Source organism: Vipera berus (assembly GCF_964194415.1).
Source record: "Vipera berus genome assembly, chromosome: 3".
Classification (NCBI taxonomy): domain Eukaryota; kingdom Metazoa; phylum Chordata; class Lepidosauria; order Squamata; family Viperidae; genus Vipera; species Vipera berus.
This window is the reverse complement of record NC_138204.1, coordinates 164,964,646-164,985,376: the sequence shown is the minus strand read 5'-3', so window position 1 is coordinate 164,985,376 and position 20,731 is coordinate 164,964,646. Positions and strand designations below refer to the sequence as shown.

The following is a 20,731-nucleotide window of genomic DNA, read 5'->3' as shown; positions in this document are numbered from 1 at the left end:
TATAAATCTAAATCACAAATAATTATTTAAGCGAAATGTTTCTTTTTTCTGAGGCTATACATCAGTTTTGGTCCAAGCCACCTTTTTGCCCCTAAATAAAAAGTGATGTTTGGCAGTATTGTGTAAAAGCTGTCACACAATATTTATTCTATCAATGAAAACACCTCTGTTGCTGTGATCTATATTCAGATAATCAATTAAACACCAATTCCTGGTATATCATTTTCTTACTTACTGCCACTGCCTCTGTCTTCACATCATCATTGCTATCTGGAGCAGTCAGTTCTACTAGAACTGGACATACTTTGGTCTCCACATCATATCGTTCAATAAGTTCTTGTTCCAACAAAACAAGTAATGCTGCTTGACTTGTTTTTCTCACCTATGTAAAAACATAAAAAGCAGGAAAAGGAGATTTCCATTTGTTTCAATCTCTGCAAAATTTCCATTGCTAAGCAAGATGTTACGTGAGTTTTGTCCCATTTTACGACTTTTTTTGCCATAGTTATTGAGGGAATCACTGTAGTTTTTAAAATAGTTAAGAGAATCTGATTTTCCCATTGACTTTTGCTTATCAAAAGTTTGTAAAAGTTGATTACATGATCCTGGGACACTGCAATTGTCATAAATACATGTCAGTTCCCAAGTGTCTGAATTATTTTTATGTGACTGTGTGGATGCTGCAATAGTCTTAAGTGTGAAAAATGGTCATAAGTCTTTTTTCAGGGTCATCATAACTTCAAACAGTCATTAAACAAGTGATTGTAAATCAAAAACTACCTGTATAATATTTATGGATTCTGCAATATATTTCTGAGCAATAAGTTATCAGTGTTAAAGATTCTAATAACTGGCCTTGTTTGTATTACTGCAGCAATGAAAAATTTGTTAAGCATTACAAAGCATTAATGGGAGATGAAGAGTCAAATAACTCTTTTACAGTTTTTAGAAGTTTTGCTATGATACTGAAGTCGTTCTGAGTTCTTATCTGGAAATATTAATTTCCATTCTTCAAATACTTACATTTATTCATAAACTGTCTATGCGCCTGACTGCACAAATAAATTGACACAACTTTGGTTTCAAAACAGTAACATCACAGCATTTTAATCTACCAGAACACTGCAGTACAAAGTTGGAACAAAAATATTTTACCAATGCAGAGAAGGGAGAAATTGCTGAACTCACATACTCTACACATCAATGTTTTCAGGCTATCCCAGATCTCAAGAAAGGCAAGGGTTTTTTAACACCTCAAACTGATAATTGATAAAATACTTGTGATCTGTCAAACATATAACTTGCATTGCATAACATCCTGATTTTCCCTCTTTCCCTTTCCCTATTCATATAAATCCTACATTTGTTAGACATTTCATGCACCTGATGAAGTGAATTATATTCATGAAAATTTATGTATTTTAACAACATTTGCTAGTCTGAAAAGCTGCTACCAAAAACCTTCTGATCTTCAGAATAGGAAAAAAAGGAAAAATAACAAAAACGCTCAAAATAACAAGGTAAAACACTGGCTCATACAATAATGAATCTGATGAACTTTCATTTCCTAATTAGAAATGAATTTTATAAAGCTGTGTAAGCTCCTATGTAAAGAATAAGCCAACATTAATCTTCCAGAACAGACTACACAAAATTTTAACGTAAGGTTGCATGGAACAGCAGAGTTTCTATATTGGGAATGTGTAGGTTATGAGTTTTTGTCTCATTTTCCCCTGCACAAAACATTTTGAATAAAAAACACATTTCCTCTATGCCAACTCACATAGGTTTACCTTCCTACGCTCCCCAGACTTTTGCCTCTCAGATTCCTTGCTCTTTTAGAAGAAAACCTTTGCTCTTTCCTGCTTTACCCATGTTTTCCTCTCTCTTTCTAAAATAAAATTCTGGACCATACCCCTTTGTTCTCTGAATATTTTAGGGGCAGTTTCAGCATCCAAAAAAACAACTTTTTTTAATCTGATGGGAGAAATTCAGTAGCATGTACATATTCCACACAAGCCTTACATTGTCCACATACGCCCAAATATAAAATGTAAATATAAAATGTCTAATGTAGCAGCCGAATATTTTCTTTGCCTGAGTCCTCACTTTCTTTCTGTAGCCTCAAACATAGAAATGATTGAGTGATTTGGGAAGATTTACTTTTAGTAACAAAATAAATTATATATAGCAATTGAGTAATACCCTTACTTTGCTTCTAAAAAGCCTGGCAATACTGGTATTGTGTCAGAGTGTTGAAAATTCACCCTTAATAAAAGTAGCTTGGGTAGTGGGAATTGTAATTCTAAAACTCCTAGGTTTCACTTTTTTGAAAGAAAAATGGAATCTGTAAAAATGTATACAGTGTAACAAAAACTGCAAATTCTGATTGAAACAATGAAATAGCAGTGGAAAATAATGGACTGTTGAGTTGTAGATAATATTATCAATGAGAAATTTGATTAATTCAGTGGCTAAATCATTTTTCCCGATTTGTCTTTAAGCAATCCCTTAACTAGATTTCAAAGGATGAGCTTTTCAGGTGAAGTAAGGCAAGATAAGGACTTACCATATTTACACTTGAAATAAACTACAAAAAATTATGAAGCTTGGTATGATGCAAAAGAAATCATACAAATTATTTAATTCCAAATAGGTAAAATATTTACATGATTTCAACAAATTTAAAGTAATCTTACCTGATTATTTTGGTCTGCTAGATACCTCACCACAATGGGCAATAAATATTTTGAAAAGGCATAAGGGATTGACGGCCTGTTTTCTTGACAAAACATAGCAATATGAGGCACCTGTTCCATTAACTCAGCTCGTACTGTTGGCTCTATCGATAAAAGCACAAACAAGAAAATCATTTGTAAGTTGCACATTTATGTTCATTTGAATCTGAATTACTATTACTTACAGTACATTGCTAGTAAAGGGGTTATAATTAGTTTTATTTTGATTTATAGTTGACAATGAATGTACAAGAAAAGGATTATTTCTTCACTTTTAAAGTAACATATTTTTCCTTCTTCAAAACTCAAGCCACTGATAAAGGGTTTTGATAAACCAAAATATACCTAATTTTCTCCATTTCTACAAGCTATATAAGCTCTCTATTGATCCTTTGATAGATTTAAATTAAAAGATAGGAAAGAGGGAGCTACACCTGGGACTGAAAGCCCTCTACATAGTGAAGACAGTTTTGAAGTATTCCGGATAAAACTAATATTATTTAAACCTCTATAACGAAAATATTCAAAATTATTGAATACGTAATTCTAGTAATATTTCAAAATATACTGAAACTAATCAAACACTAATTATCATGCCAAAAAAAGTATCAATTATATATCCATCAGTTGGTTACCTAGACAAAATATTCAAAAGAATTTTTAATATAGCCTTCTCTAGCACAACTTATAAATATGATAATAAACATACATATCAACAGACAGCAGATAAATTACAATTACTATAATAATTCCAAATGATGGTAGCAAACGAAAGGAAGGAGTTTGGCAACTTTCTCAAAGAAATATAGAAAATATCACCTCCCAAAAAATCTCTTACTTCTGTTCCATTTGCTTCATCTCAAGACAGCAGAGAAGCAACTAGAGAAAGGTTTCTGATTAAATGTCTCACTTTACAGGAAGCTTGTGTTGGAAAAGGCAGTCTTTTAAGCACTCAGTTCCATAGTGTTTAGGCCTTTTAAGGGAAAGTCTAGCATTTTATATACTCATAAGCCAATGTAGCTACTTAACCGACAATCTGAATAAATATATTCTTAGTCCCCATTTTTAGTTAGTAGCCTAGTGGTCTTAATTCTGAAGTTTATTTAAAGCTAGCTACACTCGATGCACCACAATTAATCTAACCTGGAAAACAATGCACAGGCTATCTCTGTTCAGCAAAGTTGAAGTTAATGCATCTGGAGGAAAGAATTCCATGGCATAGAGCCTTCTTTATCATCTGTGATAACGGACCACCCCAAACTGCAAAATCTGCGAAGTACAGTGAGGACAAGATGAATCCTATCGCCAAAACAACCTCCAACAAAAGCATCTCTGACTTATCTAGATTTCATTTTATTTATTAATCTTCATCTAATTCTTTATGGATTTCCAGCATTAATTCAGCACTTCCACTGCCTCATTCCACTCATAAAAATAAATACATCTGTATCAAAGCAGTAAACTTATGATACCTCACTCTGAATAAGTGACATTACTCAGCTTAATATCAATGCTCATAGTTTGGACAGCACACCCATTCTGCAAAAAATGCTTACTGGATGCTAAAGTACAAGTGCCTCAGTGTCAAGTATAAGTTTCCTATCACAAATCTTCTGGAATCACCTTTCCACGGAGTAAAAGAATCACTAACCTACCCTAATATAGAAGGATACACCCTGGATACTATATCAAACAGTATCAAATGGCCTAGGAAAATTATTAAAGCAACCTTTGCTCCTTACACATCCCCAAAATGCTCAGGGTAAGTTCTACATTAGAACAAGGCTTTTCAACTTTTTCACCCATTGAACCACTTTTAGGATATGGCAACATCCGAGTACCACCAGTTGCCTAGCAAGGTGTCAAAAACTTGATGATCCCCCCCAAAAAGGAAAAAAGTGATGAAGTACAGGTAGTCCTCGACTTACAACAGTTAGCTTAGTGACCATTTGAAGTTACAATGGCACTGAAAAAAGTGCCCCCCAAGCCACAGCTGAGCAAGACATCTGCCTGCCCGCCCAAGACATTCCTCCTGTCCGTTTTGGTCACTTCACATGACCCTGGGACACTGTGACCATCATAAATATGAATCACTTGGCTAATGTGGAATGTTTGTCAACAGACTTGGATTTCTAATTAGTTGTTTCCTCTGCTAATGAGGATATCCAGGAAGGAGAGTACTTTTTTTTCTCTTCCCTTGTGAATTTTATTCCTTTGAAGATGTTCATTGTTATATAGGTGTACTCCAAATACCTAAGATTGAAGGTGTCTTCTCTACATACATTAAGATTGAAATACTTAGAATCATGAACCACATCTGCCTCACTATCTACTTGCAGTTTGATGGATAAATATACAAACAAATCTGAGGAACACTCATAAGATTTCTCTCTCTCTCAAGACTTATAGCAGACTATAATCCAGCGTCTAGAAACAATAGCACTCCCACACATACAACCCAAAGGAAGGATCTCACATATAAACAATATCTTTGTCATAATAAAAAGAACAGCTAACGTACTTTCATAAAACTGTCTTTTGCATACAATGATTTCTTTCTCAAAAGCTATTTTTACTAGAAAATATTAGCTATTATTTCTGTAGAAAATCAACTAATTCAGGAACTGAACACTTCATTCCCAAATGCATGAATATCCCATATGGATTCCTTCTAATTTAATCTCCAATTATTTTTTCATGACAGCCAACAACATTCTGAATTTGATTTTATTTGAGCATTTCTATCCTATGTTTAACCAAAAAGGCTCTTAGAATGGTTTCCATTCCCTGCATCATTTCCTGATCAATTAAAGAGACAATTCTGTGTTTCATTAAAGTTTTATTACTTTATGAATTTCCCAGTTCTTTCTCTTATCATATTGTCATATAAACTTTGTTCATATTACATACCTGAATCATCTGCTAGCCTGCTGACTCTTTCCAATACAGCAATACAATCTTTCTCATCATCACTCACTTCTTTCAAAGTATCCAACAAACTTCGAGCCACCATTTGCCTACAGCATGAAAAAAAGCTTATTGTAATTTTACTGCATATTACATTACAATAACTTTATCTATCCCATTTTTTAAAAAAAATCAAACATTTATAGCTACTAAATATCTTGGGGTGATCTACAATCTCACTGGCCTTCTATGTAGAATTCAAATTAGTACGTATTTCCTATTCTGTTTAGGCTCTCACAACAAATCTGAATTTAAGCTGAAATAATATAGTAATTTTGTTCCTCTAATACAACACTATTGTACTGCCTACAAACATTACATACAAGTGTATAGAGCCACAACTCAGAATTCATTACAATAATTAAGATCATTTTTATCATACACATATATTTCAGTATCCTAGACCTATCTTTGTAAATAGCTATGAACATTCAGTTCCCCTTTTTAACCATGTATTTTAAAAAGTATTTGAGCTACTATTATTTACTTTTTCTGTGATCATAGAAGATTCTTAATATTAAAATTTTATATAAAATATGGTATCAGCCCTGAAAAAGGGCATGTAATCCACAAAATAGAAAAAAGATAGATTTGCATATACATTTAATTTCAAAATGATATAAAGATTAAATTATCTCTCTCTCTCTCTCTTTCTCTCTCTCATACACACACACGGCACAATATTTACTCTATTCCTTATGCTATAAACCATACCTATTAAAAATATTCTCGCTTGCAGCGTACTTGTCCAATCTTCCCAAAGGCGTCAACATTTCATCTTGTGAGACAAAGTCCAGGGCTGAAGATACAACAGTCACATCAGCTTCTGAGCTGTAGTCATCCACACCAACTATCAGAGACATGAGAAATATTTCTTATGATCACATTTCTATGGTTTAAAACGGATACCTAAATACTTATGCAATAATATTTCTTAAAACGTAATCTTTCACAATGCTTTCTCTTTCAAAAGAGGTTTTTGGGCAATAATGCAATGACTTTTGAAATTTACACTTACTTGCAATTAGTAGAAAAAAAAGATATTCTAATATATTTCACTAAATAATTTTTTAAATAGAAAGATCCTTCTATTTTAAATATACTAAGAACATAATAATGAATACCGAGAAAGACACTTTCTTCTGGAGGAGGAATTATGACATTTAATTCTCCTTCCATGTAAATATTACATTTCATTCTAAAAAAAAATCTTCAATATCTCAAATTTCTATAATTTACAAAGTTACAGAAATCATATAAACTCTCTGTAAGGAAACATTAAAGCTACTTACAAAGGATTCTTTAGTCAAATGACAGTCTTTGTTTATAATTCGTGTCATACTGAATAAAAAAACCTATCATCGTAATCTCTGTATAGTATTTGGCCACTACAATGTCTGAAGATTCCAAAGGCTAGAATCTCAGCTTCATATTTAAACCAAAGCACTGGTTATATGGAAACATTTTTTTTAAAAAAAGTGTATGACTTCCTTTATACATGAAAAAAATCTGAGGTAATATATGAAAGCATCAGCTGTTGTAATGTTCCATGCTTTACATAACATATGTCAGTGGTGTAGATATATTGGTGTTCTACAAAAAATGGGTAAAACAAAGACTATACCTGTATTTTTAAACTTCCTTTCAAACATGGCTAAAAATTCCAAAAAGTCTGGAACTCACATTTTCCATACTTTGTGAGAAAGCCTATCAGTAAATCTGCTGTTAAAATGAATGATATAAAATATACAACTATACAACACCAAATTTCCACGTGAAACCAGCTTTATTAACATGGAACAATTTACTTGGTCAATTTCTGAAAAATATTTTAAGCCTTATGCTTTTTTCAAGGGTTTGATATTTCAAGGAACAAAATAATAAAAATAATAAAATCACATGAATTATAAGCAGTTAATACAACAAAGTAGTATTTTAAAGATCTTGTGCATCAATATTTCTCAGAATTCATTTAGCTGAATAATAAAATCTTATTTTTAAAAAATCCAAACTGCCAATATCAGCTAGACTAAACTTTTAATGTTAAAAGAAGACCCCCAAGAGTCTTATTTAAATTATAATTTGAGGTTGATTTAAATGTTATTATCCATCTGGAAAATGGCTGAGGTAAATTTGTCATTTTACATTTATAGTGTTCCAATTATATAAAAATGAAATATCACCTCTTCACATTGCGGCAGGATTCCCACTCTACAAAGTCAAAACTAAATAAGCCATATTATGACCCAGTCAATTATGATTTATTAAACAAAACATGCTTAAAAGGAGTCACAATATAAGTGTATTTTGAACCAAGCATGAAATGTTTGACCAAGAATATGGATAAAGAATGTTGGAAGTTTTGTCAGAAAATTAGAAAAACTAGTAAGATATTCAGTGCAAAACTGTACTAGGAGACTCAACAGCCAGCTGTACAGGATCTAAATGATAGGTCTTGATGTCTAACATGTGAGAAGGGCACAGGGTTGAAGATACAATAGCTTAAGAAGTGTGAGTAGTACAACGCAGAAGCTGAAGAAAAATAAAGCAGGGTGAAATGAATGAGGAATATAGTAGCAGAGCACCACAGAAACTGAATTACCGGTATTTAGGGGGGAAGGCAAATTTTGAATAAGTGAACAGACACTGTACAGTTATAAGGGAATCTGGCAGAAACAGTAAGAGCATGAGATTATCAGAGCATGAACTAGAATTTTAGCTGAGAGATCAAAGATATTTGTACACTAGTGTGTAAAGGTCTAACTTGCAAATTGATTGAATGTGACAAGTAAAAATAATGAGAGATTAGAACAGCAACATCTTCACCATAGGAGGAAAAGCAGTTTTTTTCTGTCTTGAGAAGACATTATTTGAGTTTCAAGCAGAGTAAAATATTCAGGGATATACCAGACAAGAAAACGCAATGGGAGAGAGGGAAGAAAACTAAGTTACAGAGGTAGAATGAATAAAGTCCTCACCATAGTAAGCGGTAAATAAAATGACAGTATCAGATAGTTAAGCTAGAAAAATATATCAAACCAGACTGTCTTTAGTTTGAGGCAACATTTTAGACTAAGTGGCTTTTCAACCTTTTCACAGATTGTACCACTTTTAGGACATGACAATATTTGAGTACCACCAAGTGCTTAGCAAGGTGTCAAAAACTTGATGACTAAAAAGGGGGGGATTTTGGGTTTTACTGATTAGATTGAGTTGTTGTTATAGAAATGGCTAGTTTATATTATTATGGAAAAGTAAAAAGTTGAGGGTCAATGTTAATGCTTCCTTCTACTGCAACAGAGGAAGTCTGTTCTTTTTCCCTTCTCCCCCTCACTTTTCCCCCCCTTTTCCTCCCCACTGTATCCATCATGGCTGGTTGAGGAATTCTGGGAGTTGAAGTCCACAGGTCTTAAAGTTGCTACGTTTGTAAACCCTTGAACTAGATGGTCAGCCATTCTTCCTCTCTCCCTCTCCTCTTCTTCCTCCCTGCCTTCCGAGCTCTCCTTCCACAGTGTAGTAAGAATGTACACACCACCAGTCCCTTCCCTGTACCCTTAAAGACACAGGAATCAAGTGCAAAGCAAGAAAGGCTCACAAAAGCCTCCCAAAATAAAGAAACATTAAACTCCATTTTTTTGTCTTTAAGCTGCCTCAGGCATGTCTGTGTTTTAAACAATGTAGCAACCTGAGCCAAAAAGGCTCTGCAATTGCAAAAAACAATAACCTTAAATTAAGCCTGTTTAGCTACAAAGAAAACTTGCTAAAAGCCATAGATAGGCTCAAGATAAAGGGGTAAAACTAATTACATTTGTTGAAAGGAATTAAAACTATGGAAGCCAACACTTTGGATTCATTGCTAGCCTATGTAAAAGAGACTAAATATTCCAATAACCAAAGCACACCAACCGAGTATCTGAATTACAAAATGCTGTAAAAACTGTATAACAATCCTTATGGTAATCTGTTCAAGCTGCCAGCTGATCAGGAACCCGCTGGCTTCCGAAATAAACCCACCTCCTTTCTGACATGCTCGTTTCCTGGCTTTTCATTTCATCAGCACTGATTGCATTCTCCTGGCTGGATGACCTCTCCTTTCATAGCTTCTTCTCCATCCCCTTCTCTTTCCTTATTGTCTTTTCCCTTTTCCTGCCAAAACCACCTCCTTTTATATCCTCTCTTCTCCTTCCCCTGCTTTTCTCTTCAGTTCACCTCCAGCTCTGCACTGCTTCCAGAAGCCCCAATCAGCTGGAGCCCTGCCAGCGCTCCTGGGGCTTCTGCCGAGCCTAGACAGTCCAGCTGCCTCTCCCTCAGGTTTGGGTCGCTTCAGCTTATTCCCCTCCCCAACTACTCTTCTCTAGGATAGTCATGGACCACCTGCCACATGCCAAAGTACCACAGGTGGTATGCGTACCACCAGCTGAGAAGCCCTGGTCTAAGCCACTCATACTACAACAGAATTCAATTCACCTCTTGCAGAAATTAAAAGGACTATCCACAAAATCTTTTGAAGACAAACTGAATCAGGCACCATAGCACATGCGATATCTAGGCTATTTGTATCCTTTATAGGCTAAAATTATCTCTCATAAAAAAGCGAAAATAATTAATTACAAATAACGACAAGTTTACATTTGTAAACCATCCCATTCAATAGTTAGGCTATGCAGACTATTTAACTAGAAGCATTGATCTTTCTGTGTAAACCTGCCACAACCACCAAAACCACAGTGCAAAAATCCCGACCCATCCAGGTTTTCCTATGTACATGTGTGCACACAAAAGCCAGTATTAGTGTACCTTCACAACACAGACCCAAAGAGGAACTGTGTTTGTAAGCAAAATGCCTCATCAAATAAGCTGCACAGTGCTACAGTCTGTGTAATCTTTAATGCAGTGCGTAAGAAGCATAACATCTATGTATAAAAAGAAATGTCCTACTGTATCACATCAAATGTTTCTTAGGTCCTGCATTCTCTTTCAAACAGTAGTTAACAGATATGAGAGGAAGCATGTAAGTATGATATCAGCACTCCTCTCTTCCCATTCTCTGGAATCTGGTAATGAAAGACCTACTATTTCCAATACTGTATACATGCACCGATAGCCTTATTGCCATATAGTACCTTTATACCCTCCTCTCTGAAAGCAACAAAAAGAAGAAAGAAATAGTAAGCAAAAGAAAGCCATGACACGAGAGGAAAAAGAAATATATCTAAAACTAGTTTATGCAAACGGAGTAAACAGTTGTGGTTCTCATTTCTACCACATCGATACATCAATGCATATATTTCTCCATAAGTACCTCCAATCATTTTCACAGCATAAACAGATGGATGACATCACATATTTAGAAAACCAATCCCACAGGTTAAATACATGGTATGTGAACATTATTTCTTCTTGTCAATCATGAATACCCCACCATTCAGTAACTTCAGTTTCTAGAATTATAAGAGGAAAAAATGTCTATAACTGTGTAATTATCACATACCCACTTAATTGTTCTAAACCAGGGGTGTCAAACTCAATTTCATTGAGGGCCGCATCAGCATTGTGGTTACCCTTGAGGGGCCGGGTGGGTGGGGCCAGGGTGGGCGTGGCCTACTGGGTGGGTGTGGCTGTATTTCAGCATAGATGACCACCACAAAATTGTACATTGGCTCCTGATGGCCTGGGCCGGAGCCAAGGCAGTGAGGGCCGTTCCCTCACTGTTTCCAGGATGGCTTCACGGGCCACATGAAATCATTTCACAGGCCGGATCTGGCCCCCGGGCCTTGTGTTTGACATGTCTGTTCTAAACTAAAAGGTCCAAACACTGCATATATTTCTCCATAAGTGCAATAATGAGCCAGAATTCTGAACTACAATTAGCAGAACTGCATGCTACCAGTTCTTCTTGCCAATGGACAACAGTGTGTGTGTGTGTGTGTGTGTGCGCGCACGCGCGTGCACACACATGTGCATGTATTTATGTTTTGCTGCATTAGATGACCCAGCAACTCTGGCAAAGAACACATCATAGCAATGAGATTTAAACAATTCTGACATCATTGCAACTGAAGTTTGCCATTGTAACATAGGTTTATAGAGAAGCACGTCCAGTATTAGATCACTTTACTTGAATTCTTTCCCTACTGTACAATATAATTTGGTAAAAGAGAGGATCAACATTGCACAGAGCATTCTGAGTGCAGCCACACCACAATTGTTAAAAGTAAGGATACTGTTTACTTTCAAACTCTTTCCAAAATCTAAATTTGTTTTACAGCTGTTACATATTATGCCCAGTTTCACTAAACAGGCATCCCAGGGTTTCTCGCAATACTAGGATAGAGTATTAGGGTTATTTATTTTGAAGTGCATTATTTTAAAACGCCAAGCAAACATATTTGTATAGTGGGGCTTCCAGTTGCTCTCTGGGAAAGATGTTGAGATCTTTGGAAATTCTTTGCAGCTCTTCACAATCTCTCTTTTTTTTTTTGCTTTTTAAGCTAATGCCTTTACAGAATAACTAGTAAGGACTAACATACCCTTGACATTCCAACCCATTAATAAGGGAAAATTTGCAATACTAGATTTTTTTTCCTTTTTGAAACCTTCCAGAGCTTCAATTTTTCTGCTTCTTAAAAGCTAATGAATATACACCAAGTGTATATATTATTAAGTCACAGTATTTCAAAACAGGTATTTTTTTAAAAAAAGTTAGACCTTTGAGCTAAATTGATTCCTGGTGAAACTATGCTTTTTCTTGGCAGCAATACAGAAATGATTCCCATTGTCCCCTCTGGCTATTTCTTTCAGAAATCATTTGCAACTGCTTTCTTCCCAAGCTAGTCTACAAAGATGTGGATGTTGGTGATCTTCTACTGACGCACTAAGTGGGTCCCATTCTGCTTAGCCTTTTCCAGATTGTACCAGATTTATCAGATGCTGCTAGCTTCTGTAATTTTAAAGTATTTCCAAAAATATTAAGTTTTATTAAAAACAGCTAACTAAATCAGTTCCTCTTGACTCACATTAATGGAAATTAACTTATGTCAATGAGTACAGTAGTGCATCATTATGCTTTAACCATGAAGCCATAAAGGCTATTTTATGTGATTCTCTAAGATCTACAGACTCTTTTAAGATTTATCTACAGAGAATATATGAGAAAACTTGGCATCAGCATCTCAGTTTCTACATGTTGTATAAATCACAACTAAAACTATGAAATATTCACTGGAAAACTGAAGTAAACATACTGGTCCGTGTTTCATTCATTAATTCATTTATCTCTCACATCATTCTATACCTTTTATCAAAAGTGTAAATTTGTATTTGTTTTTGTACATAACTTTCTATAAAAATACCAAGCCATGAAAACACTCTACAATAAAACTAAAACATTTAATCACTTTACAGAAATGTTAAACATTTTTGAGAATCCAGTTACAGACAAGTCTTAGAAAATACCCTCCATTTCCAAAAAGGTTGATTCTGATTCTTTCATGTATATGCCATCAGTGGAATCCACTTCAGCCATTTTGATTACACTACCATTCTAACAAGGTTTCTCCTAATACAGTCTTCTTGCGAAAGGAATACTTATAGCAAGTCAGAAAAAGCATTTCCATTATTGCACTTTTCGAGTGAACAATGGGAAGATGAAATTCCCAATATTAACTCTTTTTATACAGATAAATATTCCAGTTGTCTCCACATGCTTTCTTATTTGTACTTCAGCTCTATAGTATAGATATAAATCAGCTTTTTGTTACTGACTTAATGGTACGTACATCACAATGGGACCCTTGATGCAAGGTTAGGCTTTTTTGCCTTATGAAAAATTGTTAGTCTTCCACTTCTATGTTTATAAAGATTTATAAAATATTTAAGTCTGCTCTGAAGCAAAAGGGAACAGATAACTTAATAAAATACTTCTTTTAAGAAAAATGATCATTTCATACAAATTATTTTGAAAGTTATGATACTAATATGATTGAAACTTTTTTAAAGTTGCTAAGTAGCTTTTTCAAGGGATTTTTCAGATAACTGTAAATATGTACAGCAATTAAGCATATTTATTTAGCATATTTTGAGTATGTTTTCAATATTATATTTCAGTATATTTAATATTTTATTTAAATACTAATTTGAACCACTATTTTCTGTTTAAATATCTCAGTTCAATTTAGTTCAGTTCAGTTTAATGCTTTGAATATAAAAATATTTTTTGAGATATTTACATAGTATAACATATTACACTGTATACTTTTAAGGTTATTAAACATATGATGAACCTGATGCAAATTCATTTAAAGTATTGGAAATTCTTCCATTTTCATACCATTATGCTATATAGTATTTATTTCATGACAATAAATAATTTTTTTTAGTAATGAAAGTATGAAGCCAGCCAGAATTTTAGTGTGTTTTTACTGCATGGTTTGTATTTACAGTTTTGGGAAAAACCATACATAAAATGATAAGATTTTATTATCTTGCTGCAGTGTTTCTGAAGATCTTATATATTCAACTTTGCATATGTTCCATTGTGACATAGTTCTTTCTCAAAAACTACAGCTGAGTAATGCTGGAGATATATGCCTGAACTAGATTGAACTTTTGGACTACAGAGGTATCAGCTTTAAAATGGGAAGCCATTCAAAATGCAGCATAGATATTTGCATAAATAAGAATGAAAAAAAATTGTGCAATTAATTCATTCAATATTTATTACAGGAGAATCAATATAATAGTCCACAAGATTGTAGGGATAATGGGAAAATACTAAGCAAGGATTATAAAAAATAAATTAACTAAATTTTTTTTAGCTATTTAAAAAGTATTTAATTCTTTCAAAGGCTAGCTATGTTTTCAGCATTTGAGTATTGGTAATTGGGTGTGATATTTCTATCAAAGATTGATATACTATTACATTCAAAATGCAATTATATTAACCTTGAAATTCAAGAATTCAAGTTCAGCTATAGGAATCTAGCGTATTTTTTTTTCATTGTGTTCCTTAATGAAGAATTGAATATGTCCAACCCAACGACTACTAATAATTTGGGCTGACAATTCAATAAGGAACTTCAGAATGATTCAAGATGCAAACTACACAACAGTACATAATATGTGCAATCTATTTACAAATAATAGTTGATTTCTTTCCTCTTTATAACTATTGTACAAAACTAGGTGTTTTGTGAATCCTATTCAGCTATTTATCTGAAAAATCTGAATGACCACAAGTTAATAACATTAATATACTTTGTCTCTGTAAAAAGGTGTAATAATGGGAAACATGGCCTATCATTTTAATATTCCAATGGTTCCAGAACCATGAGGGCAAATTAATTCATTAAAAAGAATGCTTTGTAAAATGCTTTCTTATGTTTTGACATAGCTAAAATGGTAAGGTAGCAAACTGGTTCCCAACAAAGGTCAGCTTTCAGGATTTACATTTTTTATATATTATGTCTAAATTAAACATTCTACATCCAAAATATGTTTCCTCAGAATCTCTCTAGTCCTCTCATAGACCATGTATAGTACAAATTCTGGTAAAAGGCCATATGGCAGCAGTTTCCTTAGAATTGCTATTTTCTAGTTTGTTTGAAAATGACTGGCAGAGGCCGCCAAACTAAGAAAAAGGTTAACAAAAACTAAAGTTCCCTTGAAAATTTTGATTATTAATGGAGAAACAGAAGGTGGAAAGATAGTGTTCTTGAAAATGACAAACTGGAATACAACCCCAAGTCCAATTATTTAGACATTACACATTAGACATTGGGGCTGCTGTTTTTGCCTAAAATAATTTTACAGTACAAACTCTCAAATGAAAAAGTAGAGAACATCTTAGCCTTCTTCCCGAGGCGTGAAACGCCACACCTAGGAACACAACGAATTACATATTAAATTCTAGGCTAAAATACCCACCAACCAGTCTCTTATAGGAGATCAACTTATAACATATAATTCAATTTACTGGCATTATCAGTGCCTCACTTATGGCCAGGTAAAGATTCTACGTTTATCCATAAATCTCTGAGTACAGATGAAGTATTTTGATGCACGTTTCCAGTCTCTGTAGAGAGGGGCAAGACAGCTGCACTACTCGAGGAACACACAGAGTACAACGCTCAGAATAAAGCATGTAAGAACAAGAAATAATGTGTTCTCAGTTGAAGAACTTTGGCACAAAGAAGACTTTTACAGGAAATGAAGCTAATATAGAATTCAAACACGTCAAGCACTCATTAAAAGATACTCCTCTTTGATAAAATTTTCCCACTGTTACTCTAAGAATCAAGAAAGTAAAGGCATGAAAGCTCATACGACAAATGCCACTTTCATGGGTTAGCAAAGAGAGAAAACAACCCTATGAATATTAATGTGAATTCAGCTGTACAAGATGAATGCTAAAACATTGTTTACAATTAGAAAGCAACTTTACTTTCCCCTAAAATTGCCCATACAAATTAGAAACTTTGCAAGATAAATTCTGTTACACACTAATTCAATCTAAGAGTTAATGGCCAGGAAATAATTACACACAATGTATGTCTCCAGGCAGATGGCACTGGAGTCACTCAAAAAAGATTTTATAATAAACAGTATCAAATTGTTTTACATCTTTATTGGCGATAAAGTACAATCACTTTTGATTTTTTCATTGTTAGTTCACTTTTCCATTATATCAAGGATCTCCATTAGTACCTATGCAATCCAATATACTCTATCTATGGTTGCCAACCCTGCACCTGTCAATCATTAAAACAAAAGATTCTTTTTAAAAAAATACTGATGCTCTGCACAGCTAATCACTATATTCTATATTTCATATCCAAGAATACTTTGTATTCCTTACAGGCAATCTTACAGGAGGGGAAAATGTTAAGTTTCTACTTCTACTTTTTAAAATAAATGTCCACACTTGTCCAGAAAACAAATAAAGGCTAACTGAGGTGTTTATAATGAATACTGGCTGAAGAAGACAGGATATCATAGAGCTACCTTGCTGTTTTGTCTTCTGAGATTTCATATTTGACTAGACAGATTCAAAATGATTCTGATACTGTTTAAATGGACAAGCCCTCCTGCATGGCAGCCTTTTTAAAAACAGTTTCTATATCATGATATCAAAATGCTGAATGCACAAACTGACTTTAAAAAGTTCAGGTCTCTGAGGCATAATATAATTCACAGATCTTCCAAACCACACAATAAATAATAATCTTCATATGCATTGTACCATGACTCTCAGAATTCTTGAGTATTGGCTCAGAATTATATGACCGGGGGGGGGGGGGGGGGGGGGGGGGGGAAATATATCATGAAAATAAATAGGTTGGAGAAGGCTACAAAATTGTTACATGGACTGTTAGCACATTTGCTACTTTTTAAAAGATACTCACACTTTTTCAGGAATAGAATATGCCAAATTAAGGACAGTGCAAGTATAACCTATTTGAAACACTTATACCTGTTTTTAAGTAAATATGTATTGTATTAATTATAGTCATTCCAATTGGCAGAAAGTCTCAGAAGGAAATCTCTTCTACCTCCCCCAACTGCAATCCAAATTTATTTAAAATATAAATTAACTTGCATTTTTTTTTCTAAAGCAGGAGAAGCAAAATACGATGCAATGCAAATAAATATGTATTTGCACTGCTGGGTATCTCCCTTTTTTGTACAGCTCCTGCTTTGCACCACCCCAGATCTGTTATTAAGGTTTCTATATCTCTCCAGAGTAGATTTTGGGTACATGAAGAACTATTTCATGTTTGCACTGTAGAAGCCAGTTATTCTATCCAGAAAACTATTTAGCTGAATATTATTCCAGGTCAAAGACACTACCACATTTTTAAAAAATTCTTTATAGAAAGTAAACTGTTCTTCACTGCATCAACTAGCCCAAAAAAAAACACGAATACAGCCAACCTCAGTAGAGGGATAAATTAAACATGAAAACATTACAACCCGAAAGAAAACCAATTCCTGTTATTTCCACGTTCCATCAACTTCAGTGGTGAGAAATAAACAACTCCCTTCCAAGGAAGGTGTAGCAAGTGGAAGCTCCGAAGCACCACATGACCTACATCACATTCATCAAAAGCCTCGCAACCACGCTACTAATCCAACCAACCCATCATATGCATAGCATTCCCCATGCTTTCAGTTCATGGCCTCCAAGGATGTCAAGACACCCACAGATAACTTTGCAAAGCCGCATTAAGCGCATCTAAATGCCAGCAAACGGAGAAAAACATCCCGGACAGCTGAGCCTAGCTACTTCCTCCCACAATGCAACTTGGGCCGCCCCCAACGATTTCAAACCCTCCATTCACGGAAACAAAAATTCAAAAGAGGTCAACGACGCTCCTCTGCCCCCTTCCCGTATTTCAGGGGTCGGCAACCTCGGCTCTTTTATGACTCGTGGACTTCAACTCCCAGAATTCCTGAGCCAGCTATGCTGGCTCAGGAATTCTGGGAGTTGAAGTCCACGAGTCATAAAAGAGCCGAGGTTGCCGACCCCTACCGTATTTCATCCAAGGCACCAACCGCGCTTGAAAAGAGAGGGGTTCCCTCTCCCCATTTCATTCAAACCTCGGGGGTACCCCCGAGTTTCCGGGTGAGAAGGAAGTGGGCCCACCCCCGGCCCTCCCCAGTTAGCAAGCAGGGCTGGGAGGGCCTTCCATGTGCAAGGGGGAAAGGGAAAGGGAAAGGAAGGCGGCGGCGGCGGCGGCTGGAGGTACTCACATCCGTCTATCTCCTCCTGGACGTCCTCCTGGAGCAGCGACAGATCTGGGCAGGCGGATTAAGACAAAACAAAAGGCACCATGAATTCTCGCCCAGGGACTCCGCGCGGCGTCCTCCTCCACCCCAGCCTCATTCCGGGCTCCTCTGGCGCCCGAGCGCACACCTCGCCCTCGCCCCCTCCTCCCATTCCCACTCGGAGGGAAGAGAGACGGAAGGGGGGCGCCTCCCCCTGCCAACAAATCCCACAAGCCCTTCCTACCTCACTGTCACTGAGAAACGCCAGTGAGCCGCAGAGTGTTTTTTTTAAAGGAGAGAGAGAAAAAAAACAACCACCCCACACTTTCACCATAGTTACTCCCCAAAGGCGCTAGTCCTGCACACGGGCGGTGAGGCCCACCCAAATCGGGGAGTTGCCCGCGGGGCGGAGGGGGGGTCTCTCTCTCAGGCGCGCTGCCTTTCCTTTTGGGACTTATTTGTTTCGAGGGAGGGGGCTCTCGCAACGGGACGAAGGAGGAGGATTGGGGGTGGAAGGGAGGTGCTACCTACCCGCCATGTTCCTGCAAACCTCCCCGCCCGGTTCCAGGGGCTACATTTAACTGCAAGGGCACCAAGAAGCGAGGGCTGAGGGAAAGGACAGCTGGCTTGAGGCCTTTGGGCCCAGGCGCGTTTCCGGGCGTCCCCGGGAGAGTCTCAAACCGAGCGAGCGAGCCGGAGAGGGAGGGGTCTGAGGCAGACACAAACGGCTGCCCCCGCCTCCACCAAGGGAGGGAAGGCAGGCAGGCGAGCCTGAAACAGACAAGCCGAGCGGCTCTGCTTTTCACCTCTCGTCCTCCGACTGACTCACCGCAGCCTCGAGAGCCGCCTCGGCCGGGCGCAGCCCTGTAGGAGCGGTTTATCCCGGTCGGACAGGCCCAGCCGGAATCGGTAATGCGGAATGAATGGCTTTAGCCAGCTCGAAAAAAAAGCCACATGGCACATTGGCGCGCCCCTCCCAGGGTCCAGCTCTGGTCCTGAGAATGGCTTCCCTTGACTCGGACCCGGCCTTGTCTCCCCGTCTTCCTTCAAATTGGTTGAAAGACATGAAATTTGAGATGTTTGTGTCTCCTGGTGGGCAGTGGCACCGTTTCATAGTTACGCTTGAAAGTTGTTAGATGCCCTCTACCTACTTTTTCTTCCTTGGATCAGACACTCATTTCTCTCTCCCTCCCCCCTTGTAAGCGGATGTCCTCTTGGCTTTGTCCGTGTTGTCACTGGCTTCATTTTCCTCTTGTCGGACACTTTTAACCCCTATCTAGGTTAGAAGCTTTTTCTTATATTGTACTATTTTCCTATGTAGAATATTCTGCATTAAACTTAACCAACAATAAACTGGAATGATAAAATTGAACTCACTATTTTAACTGTAGGTGACCCCTTTGGTTTATAAGATGGCAAATGGAGCTATTGATGTCTGGCACAGCAATAAATAGATTAAACCATTATGATGTCATTCTATGAAGAACTACCTTTCAGAATTGGTGTCACAATGCAGCAAATTCATGCTTTATCTTATCTCTTGACAATACAAGAAATTGTACAAAAAATTAATAAAAATACGACTTGGAATGCAAACTACTATGTCAAGGAAAGACACATTAATAAGAATCTTGAGGCTCATATATAAGCACACTGAGATTTAAGAGAAAATAATATTTTGACGGAAAAATAGCTGCTATAACCTAATGATCAGAAATATTGTCAGATAAGAGCTCCCTGGTTGAAATCTTATAGGATTAAAGCATTAAAGCATCATATGGCCACATTAATGTACTATTTTTCTTTCTTTTCTGCAGAATAATATGCTGGCATAAAATTTGCTGCTTCTGTCGTTACCTCTGTTCTGTCTCAGTCATGAGCTGATGACTATTGCTATCCTTGCTGTTTTAATGTACAACACTTTAAAGAAAAGAATTGGTGGAGTCCTCCATCATGCATCACCTACCAACAGGAAAACAGCCACCAATCACTCTGTGTAATGTGAGATGAACTAGTACTGGTATAGGGAGGTGCTTGGTGTAGCATGGTTAGCTACCTATCAAGTTGTCTAATTAATAGGTTGCAGACCCCAATGTGCTCTGTGCCTATGCTGTGTCAGGTTGTGAGTCTGGCATTCTTATGAAAGCTAAATCTGTGTCCAAGTAACTGGCAAATAAGTTGTAGGCATGGAAGAAGTTGGGGGGGGGGGTTAAGCAGGAAAGAGTAGTTGATAATGAATAAGTTCCATCCGGTAATGCTGC

At 36.4% G+C, this 20,731-nt stretch overlaps 1 protein-coding gene across 2 annotated transcripts in view; it reads right to left on the bottom strand.

Moving 5' to 3' along the window:
• PPP4R1 (protein phosphatase 4 regulatory subunit 1) overlaps positions 1 to 19,366 on the bottom strand; it is a 44,919-nt gene extending 25,553 nt beyond the window's left edge. For both annotated transcript variants that reach the window (XM_081325268.1, XM_081325269.1), the window contains exons 1-6: positions 19,002 to 19,366; positions 18,456 to 18,500; positions 6,420 to 6,555; positions 5,649 to 5,755; positions 2,700 to 2,842; positions 236 to 382 (exon numbers count right to left, since the gene is read on the bottom strand). In XM_081325268.1, the coding sequence (XP_081181394.1) occupies positions 236 to 382; positions 2,700 to 2,842; positions 5,649 to 5,755; positions 6,420 to 6,555; positions 18,456 to 18,500; positions 19,002 to 19,008 (585 nt within the window). In that variant the 5' untranslated portion in view covers positions 19,009 to 19,366. The remainder of the gene's footprint in view (positions 1 to 235; positions 383 to 2,699; positions 2,843 to 5,648; positions 5,756 to 6,419; positions 6,556 to 18,455; positions 18,501 to 19,001) is intronic.
• Positions 19,367 to 20,731: the final 1,365 nt, after the last annotated feature.